The sequence below is a fragment of the Mastacembelus armatus genome, chromosome 5 (assembly GCF_900324485.2).
Source record: "Mastacembelus armatus chromosome 5, fMasArm1.2, whole genome shotgun sequence".
NCBI classification, from domain to species: domain Eukaryota; kingdom Metazoa; phylum Chordata; class Actinopteri; order Synbranchiformes; family Mastacembelidae; genus Mastacembelus; species Mastacembelus armatus.
The window spans coordinates 20,349,030-20,370,899 of NC_046637.1; the positions used below are offsets into that span (position 1 = coordinate 20,349,030).

General features: G+C 38.6%; 1 protein-coding gene across 9 annotated transcripts in view; it reads left to right on the top strand.

Annotated features, from left to right (window-relative positions):
- The window catches only part of itpr1b (inositol 1,4,5-trisphosphate receptor, type 1b), a 70,990-nt gene that overhangs the window by 11,355 nt on the left and 37,765 nt on the right, over positions 1-21,870 (top strand). For 5 of the 9 annotated variants that reach the window (XM_026307803.1, XM_026307805.1, XM_026307807.1 and 2 more), the window contains exons 4-39: positions 264-379; positions 508-594; positions 1,229-1,387; positions 3,603-3,701; positions 3,841-3,924; positions 4,092-4,238; positions 4,402-4,506; positions 4,716-4,760; positions 4,877-4,906; positions 5,393-5,547; positions 8,140-8,239; positions 8,324-8,484; positions 8,714-8,855; positions 8,941-9,099; positions 9,196-9,368; positions 9,828-9,947; positions 10,037-10,228; positions 10,545-10,796; positions 10,892-11,033; positions 11,122-11,275; positions 11,716-11,909; positions 11,983-12,121; positions 12,243-12,297; positions 12,396-12,561; positions 12,722-12,889; positions 13,006-13,077; positions 13,183-13,320; positions 13,460-13,585; positions 13,675-13,875; positions 14,072-14,323; positions 15,266-15,391; positions 15,580-15,708; positions 16,705-16,825; positions 16,916-17,100; positions 18,689-18,837; positions 20,155-20,266. In XM_026307803.1, the coding sequence (XP_026163588.1) occupies positions 264-379; positions 508-594; positions 1,229-1,387; positions 3,603-3,701; positions 3,841-3,924; positions 4,092-4,238; positions 4,402-4,506; positions 4,716-4,760; positions 4,877-4,906; positions 5,393-5,547; positions 8,140-8,239; positions 8,324-8,484; positions 8,714-8,855; positions 8,941-9,099; positions 9,196-9,368; positions 9,828-9,947; positions 10,037-10,228; positions 10,545-10,796; positions 10,892-11,033; positions 11,122-11,275; positions 11,716-11,909; positions 11,983-12,121; positions 12,243-12,297; positions 12,396-12,561; positions 12,722-12,889; positions 13,006-13,077; positions 13,183-13,320; positions 13,460-13,585; positions 13,675-13,875; positions 14,072-14,323; positions 15,266-15,391; positions 15,580-15,708; positions 16,705-16,825; positions 16,916-17,100; positions 18,689-18,837; positions 20,155-20,266 (4,955 nt within the window). The remainder of the gene's footprint in view (positions 1-263; positions 380-507; positions 595-1,228; positions 1,388-3,602; positions 3,702-3,840; positions 3,925-4,091; positions 4,239-4,401; positions 4,507-4,715; positions 4,761-4,876; positions 4,907-5,392; positions 5,548-8,139; positions 8,240-8,323; positions 8,485-8,713; positions 8,856-8,940; positions 9,100-9,195; positions 9,369-9,827; positions 9,948-10,036; positions 10,229-10,544; positions 10,797-10,891; positions 11,034-11,121; positions 11,276-11,715; positions 11,910-11,982; positions 12,122-12,242; positions 12,298-12,395; positions 12,562-12,721; positions 12,890-13,005; positions 13,078-13,182; positions 13,321-13,459; positions 13,586-13,674; positions 13,876-14,071; positions 14,324-15,265; positions 15,392-15,579; positions 15,709-16,704; positions 16,826-16,915; positions 17,101-18,688; positions 18,838-20,154; positions 20,267-21,870) is intronic. The other 4 variants (XM_026307812.1, XM_026307806.1, XM_026307809.1 and 1 more) reach the window with 1 other exon arrangement.

The following is a 21,870-nucleotide window of genomic DNA, read 5'->3' on the forward strand; positions in this document are numbered from 1 at the left end:
TTGCATCAGGAATAAAACCTGTGCCAAATCAATTATGCGAAACAATTTATTCACTGTGACAACCCCTAATGGGAGCAAACAAAACAAAAATATCTACATCAGACCAACTGGACCACGTTATAATTTCTTCCTCTGACATTAATGTGATATTGTATAATGCCTTGGATCCATTTTAATTTATGCAGATGAAGTCAACAGTCAAATGTCTAAAGTAATACAGAAGTTTGGCTTTCCATTTCTCTTTCCTTCCTGCCTTTCCCCAGACTGCCTTTTCAAACTGTGTCCAATGAACAGATACTCGGCACAGAAACAGTTCTGGAAGGCGGCAAAACCTGGAGGCAACAGCACTACTGACACAGTCCTCCTCAACAAACTCCATGTAAGACTAACATTGTTCATTCTAAAAATACCTATATTAAATGTTGTAGCATTTTGTAGAAGGTCTGTTTGCAAAGCTTATACTGGGACTAGGATGTGTTTTGACTATCTTTGCCCCTGCTCTGTTAGCATGCTGCTGATCTGGAGAAGAAGCAGAACGAGTCTGAAAACCGCAAGCTGCTGGGAACAGTCATCCAATATGGAAATGTCATCCAGGTGCGTTAAGAACCCCATGAGATAAGGTGCTTTGTTTAACAGACCTGTTGCAGTATTCAGCACCATATATGACACCATGTGCTTGATAATATTGCCTGTAATTCTGTTAATGAGAGAGGAGCTTTGCTACAGCACAAAGATATGCTGTAATGTTGTCTTTTGGACTGTCGTATCTTGGTTTGCTCATTGCACAGGAATAAGAATGCATTTCTTGTGTATGATGTGCACGAAGAAGACAGTGTAAAGTGTTCTACTTTGAATGAACTATCATTGTAGGAAAAAGCAACAAAAAAATAAAAATAAAAGTAAGCAATAAATTGTTTACCATAGGAAATTGTGTTATATTTAAGAAAATGTCCTTCATGGCTGGTGTTTTCTCTACTCTGCATGAAAATATATAGGAACAAACGCAGCAGCAGAGGTTAGTGAGGTTTAGTGATTTAAAGAAGACTTAAAGACACCAAGCTTTGTGGAATTGCATGTTTTCTGTCAAGTGCCCACATGGGTTTCCAGTTGTTCCATCTGTGACATATTTCCATCTTTGTTCTGACCTCTGTTATTCTTGCTACTGTTTGGATTATGTCACTCACCATGTGGCTTTATAACCATGAAACTGTTTCTTGTTTGCCAACAGTTGCTGCACTTGAAAAGCAATAAATACCTGACTGTGAACAAGCGCCTACCTGCGCTGTTGGAGAAGAATGCCATGAGAGTAACTCTAGACTCAGCAGGAAATGAGGGATCCTGGTTCTACATCCAGCCTTTCTACAAACTGCGATCCCTGGGAGACAGTGTGGGTAGAGCAGGGTGTAGGATTCAAGCTGATTATGCTCAGCAGGAGAAATTAAGGATCTATCTTTAGACGTTTCACAGGGTTTGAAAACAAGTCACATGGGCTGGCATCTAGGTTCTTTGTATAATACAGAATGACTATGGTTTGCTATGTAGAGAAGGTACAGTATATTTTCATTGTCAAGCAAAACTTGCCTTGTTTGCTTGGAACTGAACATAAGCTGGTACTAGCACACCTGTCAGTAGTAGTTACATTGTGGGTAATGTACACTAGCAAGAAAAAGTTTGGAAACACCATGACATTGACCCATCATGACCCATGCGACACTGAAATGTATAAAAGTTAATACCAAGACACAAAAAATATGTTTATCTGTAACGATTTAATCATTAGATAAACCATCTAAAACCTCAAAGATGGCCTTTTACAAAACAACTATCATTGAAATGTAACCAGTGTTAAACTTGGAGACTTTGCATCTCTCTGTTTTTCAGAAACTGAAGTGTCAATCTTCTTAAATTGATCATTCATGACCTCCATGGTGAGAGTGACCTGTCATTTCAGTTTAAATTACAACTAAAAATGGACAAACAAAAACAGCATCAGTCTCTACTTGTCTGAAGAAAGTAAGGTTTTTCTCTACAAGATATAGCCAAGACGCTAAAGATTTCATTAAAAGATGTACACTATAGTCTCCAGAGTTATGCTAGAACTGGATCCAAACAGGACAGAAGACAAGTACACATCTGCCCAAGAAGACAAGTACTTAACGAGTGTTCTCCTTGAGAAACAGATGTCTCACTGCTCTGGAATTGGCTGCATTGTTGAATAAAACAAGAGCAAAGGCAGTGTGCACCGACACAGTGCATGGAAGACCCAGGTCTACTGGCCTCATGGGCAGAGTTGCCAAGAAAAAAATCCTACTAAGGGCAGCAAATTGGAAGAAAAGGTTGCAGTGGGCCAAGAACCAAGTCGTTTGGACTGATTTTTCCAAGTTTGAGGTTTTTGGATACAAGCAGAGATGTATGTCAACACAGTGCTCAAGAAAAAATGGTAGCTGTGAAGCATGGAGGTGGAAACGTGATGATCAATGGGAGAGTGGGTGATCTGCATTGTGTGCAAGGCATCCTCTATCAGCATGGATACCACTCCATCCTAAAAATGGTATGCCATGCCCTCTGGGCAATGACTGACTGGGGATAACTTAATTTAGCAATTAATGCAAGGACAATGACCCCAGGCATTCTTCCCAGTTGTGCAAGAATTGTCTGGAGAAGAAAGTAGCTGCTGGAAAACACTCCTTGATCCAGCCCAATCACCAGATTTGAACCCCATAGGGCTGGTGTGGGGAATGTTGGCCAAAGAGTTTGGGAAAACAGCCCACACAGCACAGCAGACCTCTGGGAAGTGCTGCAGAAGGCATGGGGGGGAAATCACACCTGACCAGAAGAATGCCACAAATTTTTCAGGAGGTTATACGGCAAAGGATGATTTTTTGATGAAAAGTACTGATGAAAGTGAAGTTTAATATACAAATTTGATTTGGCCATTATTCTGTGCTCAAATATGATTAAAATGAAATTTCTTGTGTTTTATGATAAGATAATAAAAATACACAAATGTGTAGGTGTTTCCAAACTTTTTCTTGCCAGACTAGGTACCAGGTTTTGGGAAGGAGACTGTAGTAAAACTGACAATACAGTATCTGACTCTCCGATAAGGATTTTCTTCTAAGCTTCAAATGTCCACTGCTTCTTAGCTGAAAGAACTTTACACAATAGCACTTTTTTTACCACTTCACATATACATTAATATCAATGATGTATTGACTGAAAGCAGCAAAAAATGAAGATGAGGCCTGATCCTGAAACTGACCTCCAAAGTGTTTCTCAGCTAGATGATTCTCTATTTAATCCAGTCCTTTCACACACAGTACAGTATACAGCTCCCCCTAGTGTTTATGTGAAGGCTAGCATGAGCCTTGCTTACTGTAACTGTAACTGTCATGTTCACTTTGTGAGAAAAAAGAATATTAACGTTGAAGCTGAAGGATTATATCTTGGGAAGTTACATACTTGAGGAAGATTTTCTATTGTCTTGGATGAATCTGTATTTAAAAATAAGTGTTAAAAAAAGTGGATATATGCTAGTAAAGGATTCCTTTTTATCCTTTATTTCTAAACCAAATATTCATGTGTTTACGTTGCACCTGCAGGTGGTGATTGGAGATAAAGTGGTCCTTAATCCTGTGAATGCTGGACAGCCTTTACATGCCAGTAGCCACCAGCTAGTAGACAACCCAGGATGCAATGAGGTACATGAATACTTGTTGCATTATAAGGTTGAACAGTAAATTGGCCAGAAGATAGGGTTGGGTTAACAATATAGATTTGATTACACGTCTAACTTCAAATTGTGTCTGTTTTTTCACACATTTTTCTCTTTTGCTTAAGGTTAATTCTGTCAACTGCAACACAAGCTGGAAGGTTGTTCTGTTCATGAAATGGAGTGACAACAAGGAAACAATACTCAAAGGGGTAGGTACCCTCATATTCTTTGTTTGACTTCAACTTACACTAAGCATCTTTCACATTTATTTACCTTAGTTAACGGGAGGAAGCGTAAAAAGCATGGGAAAATTTTGACTCTCATAGTTACACAAGCGCATGTATATGTCTTTGTATGTGTGTGTATGTAATTACAGGGCGATGTAGTGCGGTTGTTCCATGCAGAGCAGGAGAAGTTTCTTACCTGTGATGACCACAGAAAGAAGCAGTATGTTTTTCTTAGAACCACCGGCCGCCAGTCTGCTACATCTGCCACCAGCAGCAAAGCATTGTGGGAAGTAGAGGTTAGCACAATATGCACAGCACTTAAAAGCTGATTCAATTTTTAGTGTTCATATTATTTGTACAAAAGATGTGATCATACTAGGGTAACACAAAAAATACACTGACGTCACTTACAGAACAATTTACTTATTCCTTAATCTCCACGTCTTTTGCCATTACCAGGTGGTCCACCATGACCCATGCAGGGGAGGTGCAGGCTATTGGAACAGCCTGTTCAGGTTTAAACACTTAGCCACAGGGTGTTATTTGGCTGCTGAGATGGGTGAGGTATGTGTCAACTTCTTGACCTTCTAATAGCATGCTGTTATAACCCTCTACTCATGCATACTGTGTATCTGACATGGAAGCTTACATTTTAGTTTAAATCAACAAAGCATTTAAGTGCATGACACAGGGACCTTAAATTCAAAGTAAGCAAACCACCAGTGAACTAAAGTGACTGAGGGGAATATTTAAGCTGTGGGTATGTTTCCCAGGTAAATCCAGACTTTGAGGAAGAGAGTGCAGAGCAGCGGTCCTCAGTAAGTCAGCCTGATCACCTTCCATTTGAGTACTTAGCGACATCATGCTGGTTGCTGTACTGATATTGATTTAATCTTTTCAATTTTGTGTTGGATCTTTGCTTTTTCTGCTCAAGGTGGTGGATTTTACACCCTTTAATTTCCAGGTAATCTCTTACAATCTTTACTTGGCTGTAGCACCCCAACATAAAAATCTTTTGTTGTCACCTCTGCATAAGGATCTTCTGTCCTTTTTCTTTCTTGTTCAGTGTCTCCTTTAATACTTTTTAGCATCAGAACCTCCTTTTATTTAAGTTGGTTGCGCCTTCCACAAGGTGGCGCCATACTATCATCTCAGCAGACTCATTGCCTTACTTTAAATCACCTTTAGATGGCAGTATTGTTAAAACCACTGCAGACCTTATCAGGGCTGTTGTGTGCACCTGTAGTTTCCAACCCTATGACAAAAAGTCTCAATGTGATAAATAAAGGTGATCCTTTAAGTCAGGAGTGGGAACTAAAAAGAGACATCAGGTTCAATTTCAGGTAGTAGGTTCAAATGAAAATCTGCATATTACTTTGTGCTATCATGTTTGATCTATGGTGTATTGTGTACTCATTAAAAACACACAGTACTCATTTTTGTGCACTAGCTCGATGCAGATAATGAAGCATTACGAGGTCGTCTGCGTGCTCCACAAGAGAAAATCATGTACACTCTGGTGCCAGTTCCTGACGGCATGGATATTTCCTCCATCTTTGAGCTGGACCCCACGACCCTGAGAGGCGGGGACTCCATGGTGCCCAGGTATAATATATGTGAAATCGACCACATACTGCATATACATTATTCTGGAAGAGTGGAGGATAATCTTCACTCCTACACCTACAACTACAGAGTAAAATAAATTTTGGTTCGTGTATTTCAAAATTTTTCATAAATGTACAGACATGCCCAAGATAGTATGGAGGCGATTAATAAAAAATAAGCAGCAAAACGGATGTCACAGAGACCCCTTAATGGAGAAAGGTTTCTGCTCTTTAATGGAAAAAGACTTTGTAAACTATGTGGGGAAAGCAAGTTGAGTGACAAATATCTAGACACCACATTGTCTAATCAGAAAGACCACAGTGATGTCAAAGACAGAAACAAACAGCAGCAATAATAAACATTTGACTGGTGTGTAGAGCTGAAGGGGAATTTGGAACATCAGTAGATCAGGATTTTCTGAAGTGATGAGAGTTTGTTTTGCAACCATGCACAATAACACCTTATGTACGGTCTGTTATGTATTAGCTAACAGATATTTATTCTGGTCACTTATTGACTGGACATTCAAATGAGAGATTGTTGCCCAGTTAAATTACAAATAGCAAGAGAAAGGGTGTGGTCATATCTATGGGGTAATTTATTTATTCTTCTTTTTATTTTTTGTGGACTTTACCCAGGGCATTTCATTTTTACTAAAAGATCATGCCACAGAAATGGGAAGTATCTGAAAAACTCAGTTGTCCTGTACCTTACTAACACCTATATGTGTGTGTTTGTGTGACTGTGTGACCCACCACCTTTAGACTATATAGTCACTAGCCAAGGAGAGTCCCTGCATGGCATGAAATGAGGAACCATTGTAATCAGACTGAGATTAATCATACCTAGTGGGCAGTAGAGGGAAACAACTGCATTTCAAAATATCATCTAAGATTCTTGGTATAGGTCTAAGATAAAATTATAATCCGCATATTGTGTAAGCACTACGTATGCCTTCACACACAAACATATCATGTGGCAGATAAATGTTTTAGCAAAAATCTTTTTTTTACTCCTGAGTTGGTTGAAAATAAGTCATGCTGAGTTATATTGATTTGATGCAGGAAGATGTTTTTCAATAAAAACTTGCCCTTCTGTATACTATTTCAATATAAAAATTATACTTCATGTACTTGCATATAAAAGCAGGTTCTTCTGCACATCTGTAACCACCACCTTTTTTTTTGACAATACTATGTCAGAAAGATTTTATAGTCCTAAAATTACACTAGTATATTGGTCCCGGGCACCGCACAGAGAATGAAGCTTCTCCACCTTATGTCAAAGCCCCTTTTGTTTTAACACCTTCAGGTGTGTGCCTGCACGATGCAGGGTGCTACTTCAAGGACCTCTCATTCCTTACCTCAAATAACCCTATGCCCCAAACTTTAGCCAGGGAGCTAATTAATACCAGGAAGAGCCAGTGCACAAAGGTAAGCCTGTTAGCCATTGGTTATGTAATGCCTGCCAAGAATATGATTACTGTCTGCTGTCTAAGCTGAAGGCCTTACAAGCTGCACACTCCCATCTACTTATACACTCATGCAGGCTGTGTGCATTGAGAATGAAGGACGTATTTGGCTCAGACTTTATTATGTGTAAAGGTTTAGGGCTTAATGGAGGAGAGATGATACTGTACAAGTCTCTAGTGGCTAATGTGTAATCATGTCACACACTTAGCTCAGCAAAGCTATTGTAAGCAGTCTCTTCCCTACATTTAAGTAGCAAGGATAGAAACTGATAAAAAAACTGGGTAGTTTTACAATACTCTGCCACCCACATCCATGGTCTAGTTAATGTTTGCGTAGACAAATCAAGTAAAGGTTAATAAACTGGTTACCAGGAAGTCTGACTAAATCACTAGGTGGAAACAAATAGAGAGCAAATTTTGTTTCTGTCAACTCTTAGTATATGTTATTGTGTGCTCTTGTGTGACTAGCTGCTGACCTTTCAAACACTTGTTCATGTGAGCACAGATATAGACATCTGTAGCATTGACATGTGCCAGCAGCTGGTTTAATTGATGTGGCCTCTAAACTAGCAATGTTGCATCAACAGAGATTTTAACAAAGCAGTATTGTTGTAATATATTAATTTGATGTTTTACAGAAAGTTATGGTGTTAAAATTTTGTCTTTGATTCACAGTTCAGTCACACGTACCCACAAATGTTAGGGTTCAAAGCACATGCTATTGTTAAGGTTGCTGTGTGATCATTAAAATCCAAAGTTTTTATTCTCTTCAGAGCATGAAATTTCACATTTTTTGGCAACTGGCCTATCAGATTGTGAAATACAATATGTGCTAAAGTGGATATTTTGACCTGAAGATTGCTCATTGATTATCCAAACTGAAAAGAGTTCATCTGGAGCATTAAGTGTAGTCTAAATCTCTGGAGTGTCTTATGTACCATGCCCTCTAGAAAATCTAATATCACATGTTCAGTGGAGATAGCCTTTTTAATGAGATCGTTAAACCTAAAGCATGTTAACACTTAACTAGCTATATTTTCTAAGCACTAGGACACCCTGCCCTGTGCCTGGCAGCTTAATTTTTTTTCATCATCCCATGTTTCTTCTGTTGCTTCTAGGAGCTCCTATGTGAGGCTAAGGCACCTGTGCACAAACACGTGGGTTCACAGTACCAATAACCCCATTGACAAAGAGGAAGAGAAACCTGTTATGTTACGAGTAAGTGGCTCCTGACTATGTCAAGATGTATAGCATGGCTGAGGGTTTCTGAACAGATGTGCTAATAACAGTTGATTTTTTCAGATTGGAACATCAGCAGTAAAAGAAGACAAAGAAGCTTTTGCCATTGTACCAGTGCCACCAGCAGAAGTGCGTGATTTAGATTTTGCCAATGATGCAAGTAAAGTGTTAGCATCCATTGCTGGCAAACTGGAAAAGGGTACCATTACACAAAATGAAAGAAGGTATCTTGCAAAAAAAATCAACTGACTATGATACTTTAGTAGGTGGTTACTGTAAATATTACATAATTATTTTTAAGCATGTGGAGTTACTATGTGTTTATTTTTAAAAATCTAATAACAGGAAAAAATATCAATAAAATAACTGCTATATATAAGAAAGAAATTCTGTTTTTCAACAGTATAATATTTTACTTGTTTGAATTGTCCACTTCATATGTTAACTTTGCAGGTTTGTGACCAAGCTTCTAGAAGATCTAGTTTTCTTTGTGGTGGACATCCCAAACAGTGGGCAGGATGTTCTGGAGATCATGGTTAACAAACCCAACAGAGAAAGACAGAAACTCATGAGAGAGCAGAACATCCTTAAGCAGGTTTGGTCTTTAAACTCAGAAGTTGTAACAGCACTACAGGTTTAACAACTTTTGGGGTTTTTTAAAATTCACAATTCCATTGCAGATTTTCAAACTTCTCCAAGCCCCTTTCACAGACAGTGGTGATGGTCCCATGTTGCGACTGGAGGAGCTTGGAGACCAGCGCCACGCTCCTTTTAGACATATTTGTAGACTGTGCTACAGAGTGCTTCGCCATTCCCAGCAGGATTACAGGAAAAACCAGGTGTGTGGACACATCACTTCTACTGTGATACCTGATACCACCTTCACCATCACCTTGTCTTTGTAATAATCATCCTCTCTTTTCTTCTCTTTACAGGAATACATAGCCAAACAATTCCGCTTCATGCAGAAGCAGATAGGATATGATGTGCTTGCAGAAGACACAATAACAGCTCTGCTCCACAACAACCGGAAGCTTCTGGAGAAACATATCACTGCTGCTGAGATTGACACATTTGTCACTCTAGTGAGGAAGAACAGGGAGCCGAGGTGAGACTCACAGGCAAGGACAGCCTCTGGCCTGTGTCCTGAACTGGCATAGAAGCAAGGGCTGTGGCCAATTTGGGGGAGATTTGTTTGTATAGCAGCTCCTAAGGAATGTAAATCTATGCAAATGTATTCAACTGTGTGCTGAGGAGTATGAGAGGAACTGCTTGTCCATGACCTTGGCACTGCAGGTAATTTCTGATGGTTTGTGTGTGCTTGTGTTACAGGTAAGTCTTGTCAAATGTTAATGATGCATGAATCAGGCTGATCCAGGAGTTTGAATATTGATTGCTCTAACAGTCTGAACCGTATAATACTGAGGAAGGGGAGCTGAAGAAGGCATTAGCATTTCAACTTTCTGTACAGAGGACTGTGATATAATCTGAGACTGGCCATGTATATCTCTTAACCCTATTCAACACCCAGTGACTGTGAAAAACAATTTCATGTATGTGTACCTAGGTTTCTGGACTACCTCTCCGATCTCTGTGTTTCCATGAACAAGTCCATCCCTGTGACACAGGAGCTCATCTGCAATGCAGTGCTTGACCCTACGAATGCTGATATCCTCATTGAAACTAAGTTAGCTTCTCATTCATCTTAAGTTTTACACTTTAGGTTTTTTGGCAAAATTGAAATGAGCATTTAGAAATGTTTGTGTTGTTCACCAGATTGGTCTTGTCGAGGTTTGAAATTGAGACAACAACAAATGGAGAGAATCCAGTGGAGGCAGAGGATGAAGAGGAGGTGTGGCTCTTCTGGAAAGACAATTGTAAAGAGATCCGAAGTAAGAGCATCAGGGAGTTGGCCCAGGATGCAAAAGAGGGCCAGAAGGAGGACCAGGAGGTGGTCAGTTACTACAGGTAAGATATGTTAGATTATAGACATATCAAGACATACACTGTTGAAACATCATGTTAGACTTAATATAAAATTTATCTAAAAAGAGTCTTTAGTAAAGGTAAAATATTACTGCAGATTTCAGAACAGCCATGAATGAGTCAAATAGCCAGTCATTGACTTGGATTCTTTTAATTTTAAGTTTGTTTATTTCTAAAACATTGCATATGAAAAAAAAATGCCCAATCTACATACAAAAGATGCTTATTGAAGGATAATAAATGTGACTAGGACTATATTCTGATTCAAAATTATATGATCTATAATATTTTCTCCTAGATGTCAGCTGAACCTCTTTGCTCGAATGTGCTTGGATCGTCAGTATCTGGCCATCAACAAAATCTCTGGTCAGCTGGATGTGGATTTGATCCTGCGCTGTATGTCAGATGAGGACCTGCCCTTTGACCTGCGGGCATCTTTCTGCCGTCTGATGCTCCACATGCATGTGGACCGTGACCCCCAGGAGCAGGTCACACCTGTCAAATATGCTCGTCTTTGGTCTGAGATTCCTTCTAAGATTGCTATTGATGAGTGAGTTCATGTCATGAATACTTTTAATTAACTTTTTTTTCCTTTCCTAAGATGTGAGTTTGTCTCTTAGATGTGTTTCTCCTCTGATTACCCAGCTATGACAATGATGGAACCACCAGAGATGAGATCAAAGAGCGGTTCTGCCTCACAATGGATTTTGTGGAGAACTACCTGAGAGAGGTGGTGTCACAGAATATTCCCTTCTCTGACAAAGAGAAAAACAAGCTTACCTTTGAGGTAAGCTTGCTTGTGGGTGGTTTGGACAGATAGGATGTCACACTGGTTTAAATAAATTATAAATCATGGTGTTTTTTCCTGCCTATAGGTAGTAAATCTGGCAAGGAACCTCATCTACTTCGGTTTCTACAACTTTAGTGACCTGCTTCGACTGACAAAGATCTTACTGAACATTTTAGACTGTGTACATGTCAGTACCATTTACCCCATCAACAAGATGGAGAAGGGAGAGGAGAACAAAGGTAAACATCCACCTTCTTAACTCCCTTTACTGTACTAGAATCTGTAATCTTTTCTGGCTTGGATATCGTATCGGCCCACAAAGACATTCATGACTGCCATAAATAAATTTAACTATCTGTGTCTTTTTCTTAGTCTCAGACTTTTTTTACAGAAACAAATTATTTAAGTACAGATTTACATTATATTGGCTAAATAGGGTATCTGCCACTTAAGAGAAAGCATAATCATATTGATGTGTATTAAAGAGCATAATGATCAGAAACAGAATTTGACAGACATACCACTGATTTTAAATGAGTTGCATCTGTAAAAAGTTTTTTTTTAATTCAAAGTGACTTTTTAACAATTTCAAATTAAAAACAAAAATTCTTCATCTCTGTCTATTTGAGTGTTACCATTTAATTTAAATTTCAGTGTTATCTTTCTGTATGTACTACAGCTGGCAGTAATGTGATGAAGTCCATTCATGGAGTTGGTGAGCTGATGACCCAGGTAGTGCTACGAGGAGGTGGCTTGTTACCCACAACACCAACTCATCAGCCAGAGGGTGATGTGGTCAAAACACAGACTGAGCCAGAGAGAGAAGACATCATGGTCATGGACACAAAACTCAAGATCATTGAGATTCTGCAGGTGGGACAGAAAACCGATTCTTCTTCGAAACCAAAACGTCAGTCTTTATGTTCTAACTTTTCTTTCTCTTCAGTTTATTTTGAATGTACGACTAGACTACAGAATATCCTGTTTGCTCTGTATCTTCAAACGTGAGTTTGATGAAAACAACCCACAAGGAGACAACACCTCCAGTCAGAATGGAACCAATAATGTCCCAGGTCAAATGCCAGGTATGAAACCTAAGAGTAACAACTTAAAAGTTATGATTGTTTTGTTTGATATAAATATCAAGGTAGAGTTCTTTGATGTATTTATTTATGTGATTTTTATTTATTTTGTAACTAACTCTAGGTAATCTTGATTTTGAGAATATTGAAGAACAAGCAGAGGGGATCTTTGGAGGAAGGTAATCCATAGCATCAAAGCTTTTTAATGAAAACCTGAAACATGTTGCTGTTAAGTAAGGAAAATAAACATAAAACGTATATTCAACTGTTCTTTTAGTGAGGAAAACACTCCGCTAGACCTGGATGACCACGGTGGGCGTACATTTCTAAGGGTCCTGCTACACCTGACCATGCATGACTACCCTCCTCTTGTGTCTGGAGCGCTACATCTACTCTTCAGACATTTCAGCCAGAGACAGGAGGTTCTCATGGCCTTCAAACAAGTAAGCCCTGTCATTCTTTTTCACTCCATTTTAACATCTGACCATGCACATATCTGGGCTCATAAGTTTAGATTTTAAGGAAGCAGGAGAAACCTGGACATTCAAGGATTTATGTGATTTAAGTTCAGTTTTATGCATTTCTCTTATCACTTTAATTTAGGTGCAGTTACTGGTGACAAGTCAGGATGTTGATAACTACAAGCAGATCAAGTCAGATCTGGACCAGCTGCGTTCTATTGTAGAGAAATCTGAATTGTGGGTTTATAAGAGGCAAGGAGAAGATGGTATGGATGGGGATGGTCCTTCAGAGTCTGACCACAAAATAAAGGTACATTTGAAAAGAACCTTTGATGATGCTAAACAAAGGCACTGTAAATTATATTAGAGCCACGCTATATAAAACACAATGAGCTTTTTACCATTGTAGTGGCTCTTGTTTTACAGGGGGATTCACTTGGTTCAGACAAAAAGAAGACAGAAAGCACCAGCAGTTACAACTACAGAGTTGTAAAAGAAGTATGGATCATTAGTATTTTAATGGTTTTTCATTGGTATTTCAGTATTTTCATGTTTCGTGAGTTGTCTGTAATTAGCAATTTGTAACTTGCTTTTTGTGTTCAGATCCTGCTGCGGCTCAGTAAACTGTGTGTCCAGGAGGGAAGCTCGGGAAAGAAGAGCAAAAAACAGCAGCAGAGGCTGCTCAGGAACATGGGAGCTCACAGTGTAGTGCTGGAGCTCCTACAGATTCCCTATGAGAAGGTGCAATACTTGGATTTAGTATTGTGTTACACACTGTGCAATTTCAAAAAAGTTCTAAAGCATATTTTACTCTTTGTACATTTGCGCTTTCCCATTAATGTCACGTAAATAAAAAGATGTCTACGTGTTACTGCACTAGGGTGAAGATATCCGAATGCAGGAGATTATGAAACTGGCTCACGAGTTCCTGCAGAATTTCTGTGCAGGGAACCAGCAGAACCAGGCACTTCTTCACAAACATATTAACTTGTTTCTTAATCCTGGGGTGAGTATCTAAGGGTGTGAGTTCCATTGTTTTGGCAAAACAAATCTAAAATTGTACTGATTCTCTCCCTTTGTTATCCACTCTCTCAGATCCTAGAGGCAGTGACAATGCAGCACATCTTCATGAATAACTTCCAGCTGTGCAGTGAGATCAATGAACGTGTTGTTCAACACTTTGTCCACTGCACTGAGACTCATGGTCGACATGTCCAGTATCTCAAGTTCCTGCAGACCATTGTGAAGGCTGAGAACAAATTCATCAAGAAGTGTCAGGACATTGTCATGGCTGAGGTCTGTTGTATGAGGTGTATGACATCAGAAAATAAGTTAATAATGCTAATACCAGCGGCAGAAGAAATAATTATTCAAACCGGATAGAACGAGAGAGATGTGGCCATTGATGAAAAGACAAAACAAAGCTAATGGTGATAAGTATTTACTGTAATACTAACCAGCTGTTTTTGCATTCTGACTTTCCCCTGTTCAGCTGGTGAACTCAGGTGAGGACGTCCTGGTCTTCTATAATGACCGTGCCTCCTTCCAGACCCTAGTCCAGATGATGCGTTCAGAGCGGGACCGCATGGATGAAAACAGCCCCCTAATGTACCACATCCACCTGGTTGAGCTGCTGGCGGTCTGCACTGAGGGCAAGAATGTCTACACTGAGATTAAATGCAATTCCCTGCTGCCACTGGACGATATTGTGCGGGTTGTCACCCATGAAGACTGCATTCCTGAGGTATGAATAAAGAGATTTATTCTTTTGAACTGAAATATGTCAAATTTTGTATTCTGAACTTCTGTGAAGAAGCTGTTAAATCTCCTGCACTGAAGTTCAGCTTTGTGTATGCTAGTTGATACATACTATATAAAAACTGAGATCTTGTTAGCAGTCACATTTACACAGTGTATGTTACTAGAATATCTAAAGTATGTCATTCACTAAAATGACTTTGGTGCATTCATAAGACACAGTAGCACATAGATGAGCTCAAATGCAAGATGAGCACTGAGACTAGCATTTAAGTGAAGACTAAATCAAAATGTTACTAAACTGCAGCAATCCAAATGTCTGAGGAGCCTAAAGAAGAATTTGGCCTAGTGCTGGAGTATTTAACTGCAATGGGTTTGATGTATATTAATATGCACATAGTGTTATGGTTTGGTTATTTAGGACTAGAGCTGGCTTTCTTGTGTCGACCTGACAGTTTTCCATCATCTGCTGTGTAGTGTTGTAGTGTTATGTAGACACATCTTATGGACAAGGATAAATTGTTGTCACACTTTATTTGTATTAGTTTCTCAGGCTAGAGGTTGTTGAGTTTCTTGCATATGTGTCAAGTGAAGGAAAAATTCAGTTGATATATCAGAAATAAGGAATTTGCCTGTGGGGTCTTTACAGTCTGTAAAGCATGTAAAATCCTCTCTACGTAGAACCTCAAGTCAGATAATTTAATTCCCCTACACCCCTCTCTCTCCAAAAATAATACAATAAAAATAATTTTTTAAAAAATCATTGAATTTAAGACAATAATTGCTATTGGTTTTATCTAACAGAAAGCATACATACTGTATGCCAGGCATGTATGTTTACAGTGTTTAAGTGATAGCTTCTGTCAAAGGATGACCATTCCACGCAGGTACAGTAAATGGGTCTGATTGTTTGTTTGCCTCTTAACAGGTGAAGATTGCCTATATCAACTTCCTTAACCACTGTTATGTTGACACAGAGGTGGAGATGAAGGAGATTTATACATCCAACCATATGTGGAAGCTGTTTGAGAACTTCCTGGTGGACATTTGTAGGGTAAGCCACAATATATTTGACAGTGTGTTTAACAGATGGAGAATCCTGTTTTGCTTTTTATCACGCAATGAGTTTGGGTGATTATGTCAACATTGCCTGTGGTGAACATATGATACCTGTTGCCCACATGCAGGAAGTGTGATCCAGTGGCTGCGTGTCTAGCTAATATCTTCTCTGTGCTTATCTAGGTGTGCAACAACACCAGCGACAGGAAGCATGCGGATACCATGCTGGAGCGTTATGTAACTGAAACAGTCATGAGCATTGTCACATGTTTCTTCAGCTCTCCTTTCTCTGATCAGAGCACAAGCCTGCAGGTAATCTGGATTGTGTAGTGTAGCAGTTGAATTACACATTACAAGCAGTCTTGAAATTGTCATTTTTACTCTTTAAATCAGCTTTGTGCTTATATACAGTGCCCTATACAATATCATATTCTTCCCTTTGTATAGATCTTTTACTATATGTATGTAAGTAACAGAGTTTCTCCCTCACATTTTGTTTCCCAATCTTTTGGGTGTGTTACTTCTCAACAGGGTCTAAATTTTAACAGATATTCTCACTGTGTGGGTTTTCACATTTTCACAGCTTAGTCAGCACAGAGAGTTTGTTGTTCCCACATCTGTGGGTGTGTTGCACAAGGTTTTGCTAGGACGCGGTGCAGATGATATACTGACTCAAAGTGGTCACTCTGTTTCTTAGACCTTGGTGTAGCGGTGTCCTGTTGTCCACAACTTTTCTAATAATTCATGACCACTGCCTCACATAGACTGCCAAATCCCTTGTGCAGCAACTTTGTGGTGTAGTTTACAGTTTCCCACTCTACACAGTGCTTTCTCTTATAGGGAGTTTTAAATTGTTGCTTTTCTTTTATTATATTCCTCAAATTCTGCTTGCTAAGATTGTACCAACACAGGGTGACATCAGGACCCTTTTTCTCTTGCATACAGGCTGCCATTCTTGGAAAGATAACTGAGGTATTTATTGTACTGTGGCCAGCTGTTAGAATGCTCTTTTATTGTGGTGGTAGAACTAAGTTGTATTTCACTGGATTGGATTGTTAAACTCAGAGTGCACATGATTATAACCAACTGGCCTCAAGGACCTGAAGCTGTAGACCCTTCCACCATAGGTGCTATAGTATCCTCACACTGATGTGTTTAGCATAAATGGGGTTCTGCCTAGTGAGGGAATACGCATGTAATAGCCTCCTTGTTTTGTTTTCTTAAATTCTTATTCTGCCCCTCCTGCAACATTTGTGCGTTTTCCTTTTTTCTTTTTTTTTTTTTTACTTGCTTTTCTCTGTCTTACAGACTCGTCAGCCAGTATTTGTACAACTGCTTCAGGGAGTGTTCAGGGTATACCACTGTAACTGGCTAAACCCTGTTCAGAAGGCCTCAGTGGAGGCTTGTATAAAAGTACTTTCAGACGTGGGTAAGCAGCAGACATCCACCACCAAACTCTTTAGTTGTATTGGAAAGGGCTTTGTGGCATTAAATATCTACATTTCTTACCCTGATCCAGCTAAAAGCAGAGCAATTGCTATTCCAGTGGATTTGGACAGTCAGGTGAACAACTTGTTTGTCAAGTCCAATAATGTTGTGCAAAAGAGTATCCTCAACTGGAGACTATCGGCAAAGAACACGTCCAGACGAGACTCTGGCCTTACTACCTCTAAAGACTACAGAAACATCATTGAGAGGCTACAGGTTGGTTGAAGAGCTTATTTTGTTTTTATAACTTTAGTGTTTTTAATAAATGTCGTTTTACTTGGACTGATTTAAGACATCTCATCTAATAGTGATCCTTCAAACAGGAGGGTAATGAAATGGCAAAAATCAGCACATTACAAAATTAATACAAAGCAATTGGTAGGTAAAGGAAACATACGGCTCACAGACAGGTTTAATAAAACCCTTAAGATGATGTAATTGGTGGAAAAGCGACTTGTGTATCTTGTTGAAATTGATGAATGGTCATTTGTGCCATCGTCTGTTTTGCAGACATGAGCTACAGTTGGAATAAAGAAGGTTGGACCAATAAGTACCAGTTTGATTCATATACTGTGGCAGAAATCATTAACAGTGATTTGAGTAGTTGTTACCTGACGTTACGAATGTGATATCCTAGGTATAAACTAGTATAGTAAGACCATTGGCCAATCAAGACTTCCCACCAATGTCATTAATTGTTAGTAATATAATAAAAGTGATGTAATGCTTCTGGTAACTGCGTGGCAGACAAAATACTGGAGAAGTGGTTTCAAATCTCATCCTGGAAAGTATTTTTAACTGTTTAGGCTGTTACACCCTATTTTCCTGTAACCCATGACTAAACATTCACTGGAAGTCTGAAAAACTGACCTCTTTATTTCAGTTCGCTACTGAAATAATCAGTTATCTCTATTTACACATCAGACCTGAGGGTTTGCCTAAAATGGTAATACTGTTATAATACAAAAAATTACAATTATAAGTACAAGTCCAACTACAGGACAAACATAGTCATCGTTTTGTCATAGTCTCCTGTTCTTTTAGGTTATTCATCAACCCGTTCCCAAACAGGAAGTTATGTGGTTTCCAAAAGATTTTCCTGCCTGTTTTTTTTTTTTTTGCCTTTAATTAATAGGGTGTAGAGTGTAAAATTATTCATTGCCTGTGGTGTTTTTTTTCATGATCATGTTCTTTGCCCTTTTGTTTTCCTACACACTATACCCACATACAGTACTATACTCACTACCTTGTCATGATGCAGGTTCATTTATTTGCATATTTTCGTACAAGTCATCACCAGACGTGACAGGAAGTGCACAGTGAAATGGCATGTGTTGGTGTTCCATAAGTGTGGTTTCATTTGTTTACAGTATGTAGTGTACCTGGTATGTGACCTTCTGACTTTTTGTTATATGAACTTATAATGCCATCATACAGATATATTGAAATGGACCTTATGGGCCTTATTACGTAAAAACAAAAACTTAAAGTCTATTTAATCTAACTTCCTGAACATTTACAGTATCTGTACTCTTAAGATTATTAGCTATTATAGCATACTGCATACACTTAATTTATATAGTAATCAGTATCTCTTAAATGTATGAAAATGTATATATATGCTCAGACTATATGCATTTGGAGATGTGAAAATAAATTGATTTCATTTTGAATGAAAACTTTAGGTGTAATAAATACTCAAGGTTGTGGTTTCATTAGGAGTATAAATGTAGAGATGATGTTTGTGATGTAAAACTCCAGTAGTTTCAGGAGTTATCTTACCTGTGATTGTATGTCTCTGAAGGACATAGTGTCAGCACTAGAGGACCGTCTGAGGCCATTGGTTCAAGCTGAGCTCTCAGTGTTGGTGGACGTCCTCCATCGTCCAGAACTCCTCTTCCCCGAAAACACAGAAGCTCGCAAGAAATGTGAAAGTGGAGGATTCATATCAAAGTAGGTCTAAATCTACAACCACCAAGGTCAGACCTGTTTTAAGGGACGTTTTTCAGCCGGTAATTTACGGTGGTAACGTTTCAAAGTGTCACTCTCTGCCACTGTAAGTTTCCACTTTCACTATGACTGTTGGTCATTTGTACCACAGCACGGCATACAATGTCTGTGGGTGGCATTCAGCTTACACTATTATCCGCAGCACCCTGTGCATGCACAGACCATGCTGTAGCCCATACTATAATGAATACATACTAAGAAAGTGTGTTACTTTGCCTTCATATTTTGAAAAATGTAATGACTTCATGAGGACAATCCGCCAACCTTCTTTCCTAAAACGTTCCGAAACTGAAAGAATGATGTTCTACCTTGTCCTACAGATACAGTAACCATAGATACTATGGGGGAGGTTGGCAGAGGTGAACAGGGCTGCGGTTTCATGCAGGAGATGTGGGTTTGCTCCCACTTTAAGCTGAGCTCTGAGATAAAGATGGGAAATACCTTTAATTTTCGCTGTGAGACTCTGCACAACATACATCTTTAAGTAGATAAAATTTTAGCTATAGTCAGAAAACTGCTTATTATGTTAGAGGATCAGATATTTTGGCAGAAAAAAATATGTTGGCTGGATTTTGACATTTTACTGGAATGTTATCAACATATTGACTGTTGCACTTTGTATGTGTTAAATTAACTCTGGAGTTGTTTGTTTATTTAACATTGATAATTTTGCTGTGTAGGGATCTAGTTTTTAACTGTTAGTAGTATGGTGCAGTCCCCGACTGAAACAAAACAAGGCTGGAGGTTTTCATTGAGATTTAAATACAGTCGTCAGAAGGTATTCACACTTTTTGTGGTGGAAAACCATCCCCATGGCAACCACCCCCACACTTTACCTCTCCGTTGAATAGTTTGTTTTGGAGAATTCACTATAATTTACCAGGTGGGAAAGTACTTTACTTTTATTTCACACAGCCAAAGGACAAACACGAAAAATAGAATGTAAGACAGAAAATAAGCACAAAATCACATAGTGTACAATACAGATGTCCCACGTTAAATCAACACTAAAAAGTATTTTTATGGAAACAGTTTTTAGTGTTGATGCATACTAATACGTTCAGAGTTGATTTAAGACTGGTGATTTTGCTTTGTAGCTCAAAAAAAAAATCACTGTATAATTGAAATCAGTCTAAACAATTTGGTGCAATTATCATAGGGCCTAAGGTGTGTTCACTGGTGGATTTAGTTGTTTGTAGAACTACACATTTCATCAATCCTTTTTTATACACTCCATTTTCTTTTTCTTCTCCTGACCAGACTGATCAAACATACCAAGCAGTTGCTGGAAGAGAATGAGGAGCGTCTATGCATCAAAGTATTGCAGACACTGAGGGAAATGATGACAAAAGATCGTGGCTATGGGGAGAAGGTGTGTACAGTACCTTCTGTGTACTTATTTCTAATAATCTTCCTATAGTTATGCACAAACTTCAGAACACATGAGAAGAAATACATTCTACAGTCTTTGGGAATACTTGCTGCCTAAACAGGTTTCATGTTTGGCAAACTTTGGTACAAACTCAACATATATCCCTCCATTGGCTTCTCCCTAAATGTACTTCAGCAAAGAGTAAGTCCAAATGATGAGTAATGAATATCAACAATAGTAATATTTTTACCAACAGTGCATGCTCCCACTCTCTAACTTAAACATACATTCATTGGCTGCTAATAACTTGTTATACTAATCGTTAAGTGATCCTCTCAGCTCTGTCAGCTTGTTTTCCATAAAGCTAAATCATCAACAGCACTACCGCTTCACAGGTTGAAACAGTCAACCTTCCAACTAATTTTGGGATGACTTTATTTCAACTGCCATAAATTTCTGTGGGCAATGCACCAGGAAACATTGGAGAGCAGCACCAAAAGGCAGAGAGGAAGACTGCTATCAGAGAACATGATAATATTATTGCTTTTTATAAATCACCTTTACAATAAGAACAGAAATTAATTTAATCAGACCGACCTGATGAACACGCATACAGCATTTAGTGGGAGGCACATAAATTACAAAATTCTCCATTGGATGCCTTTAATAAAAAGAATAATAGTCTGTACTGTAATTTTTCAACTCATATACCATCACCAAGCATGTGTTAAATGTATAATCATAAACCACAGCAGCATGCTTGAAATACAGCATGCACGTCTTTATATTAAGAAGGAAACAATAAAGACACATGCAGAGAGAATTCAAAAGACATATTAAGGGCTAATACTGCATCTTGTAATCCAGTTCACAAATAATACCTCTGTGCCACACATTAAAGACAATATGAAGACAGGAATAGCACTAAATCACATTAGCATATCTAAGAAAAAGCACATATTGGAACACATATTATTAGACTAAGAGTTGAATCTGTAACTGACAGCCCCACTGCTTTTGGAATCTGATTAATTGGCCTGTTACTATAAACTTAGCCCACTCTTAAAAGAAACCTTATGACCTTATGATGTCAACAAACCGGGTCCATATAGTTCTCTCTAGTAAATGGTGGAGGTAGAAGACAGATTTCACTAAGTTTACAACTTTATGTGTAATAACTGTAAAGGTTTTCACCCAAAAGGACTATTTCATGTTGTATCATTTAACAATGTTGTGCCACAAATAGTTGAATTAGGGTTTGTTTAACCTGATCAGTAGGAGTAAGATTCCCAAATGTCAAAAGTGAAGAAATGTCTGTCAAGATATATATACTTAAGTGTTCTTTCAGTTAGGCTAAAAATATCCAGTAAGTTATTTTAACAACATCTTTCTGTTGGTCACTGTCAGACAAGATTAATATCATCTATGATTTCAATATTTTACAAGAATAAAACATGAAGGTAGGAGAGAGTTTCTAATGTTATTTGTTCTGGTTTTCGGTTGTAACATGTTGGCTTTTCACTGTTTTCGCTAACTTGACATGCTGCGTGTGTGCTTGTGACAAGCTTTACACTTGCACAATTGTTGCTGAGCTTTTACTCGCT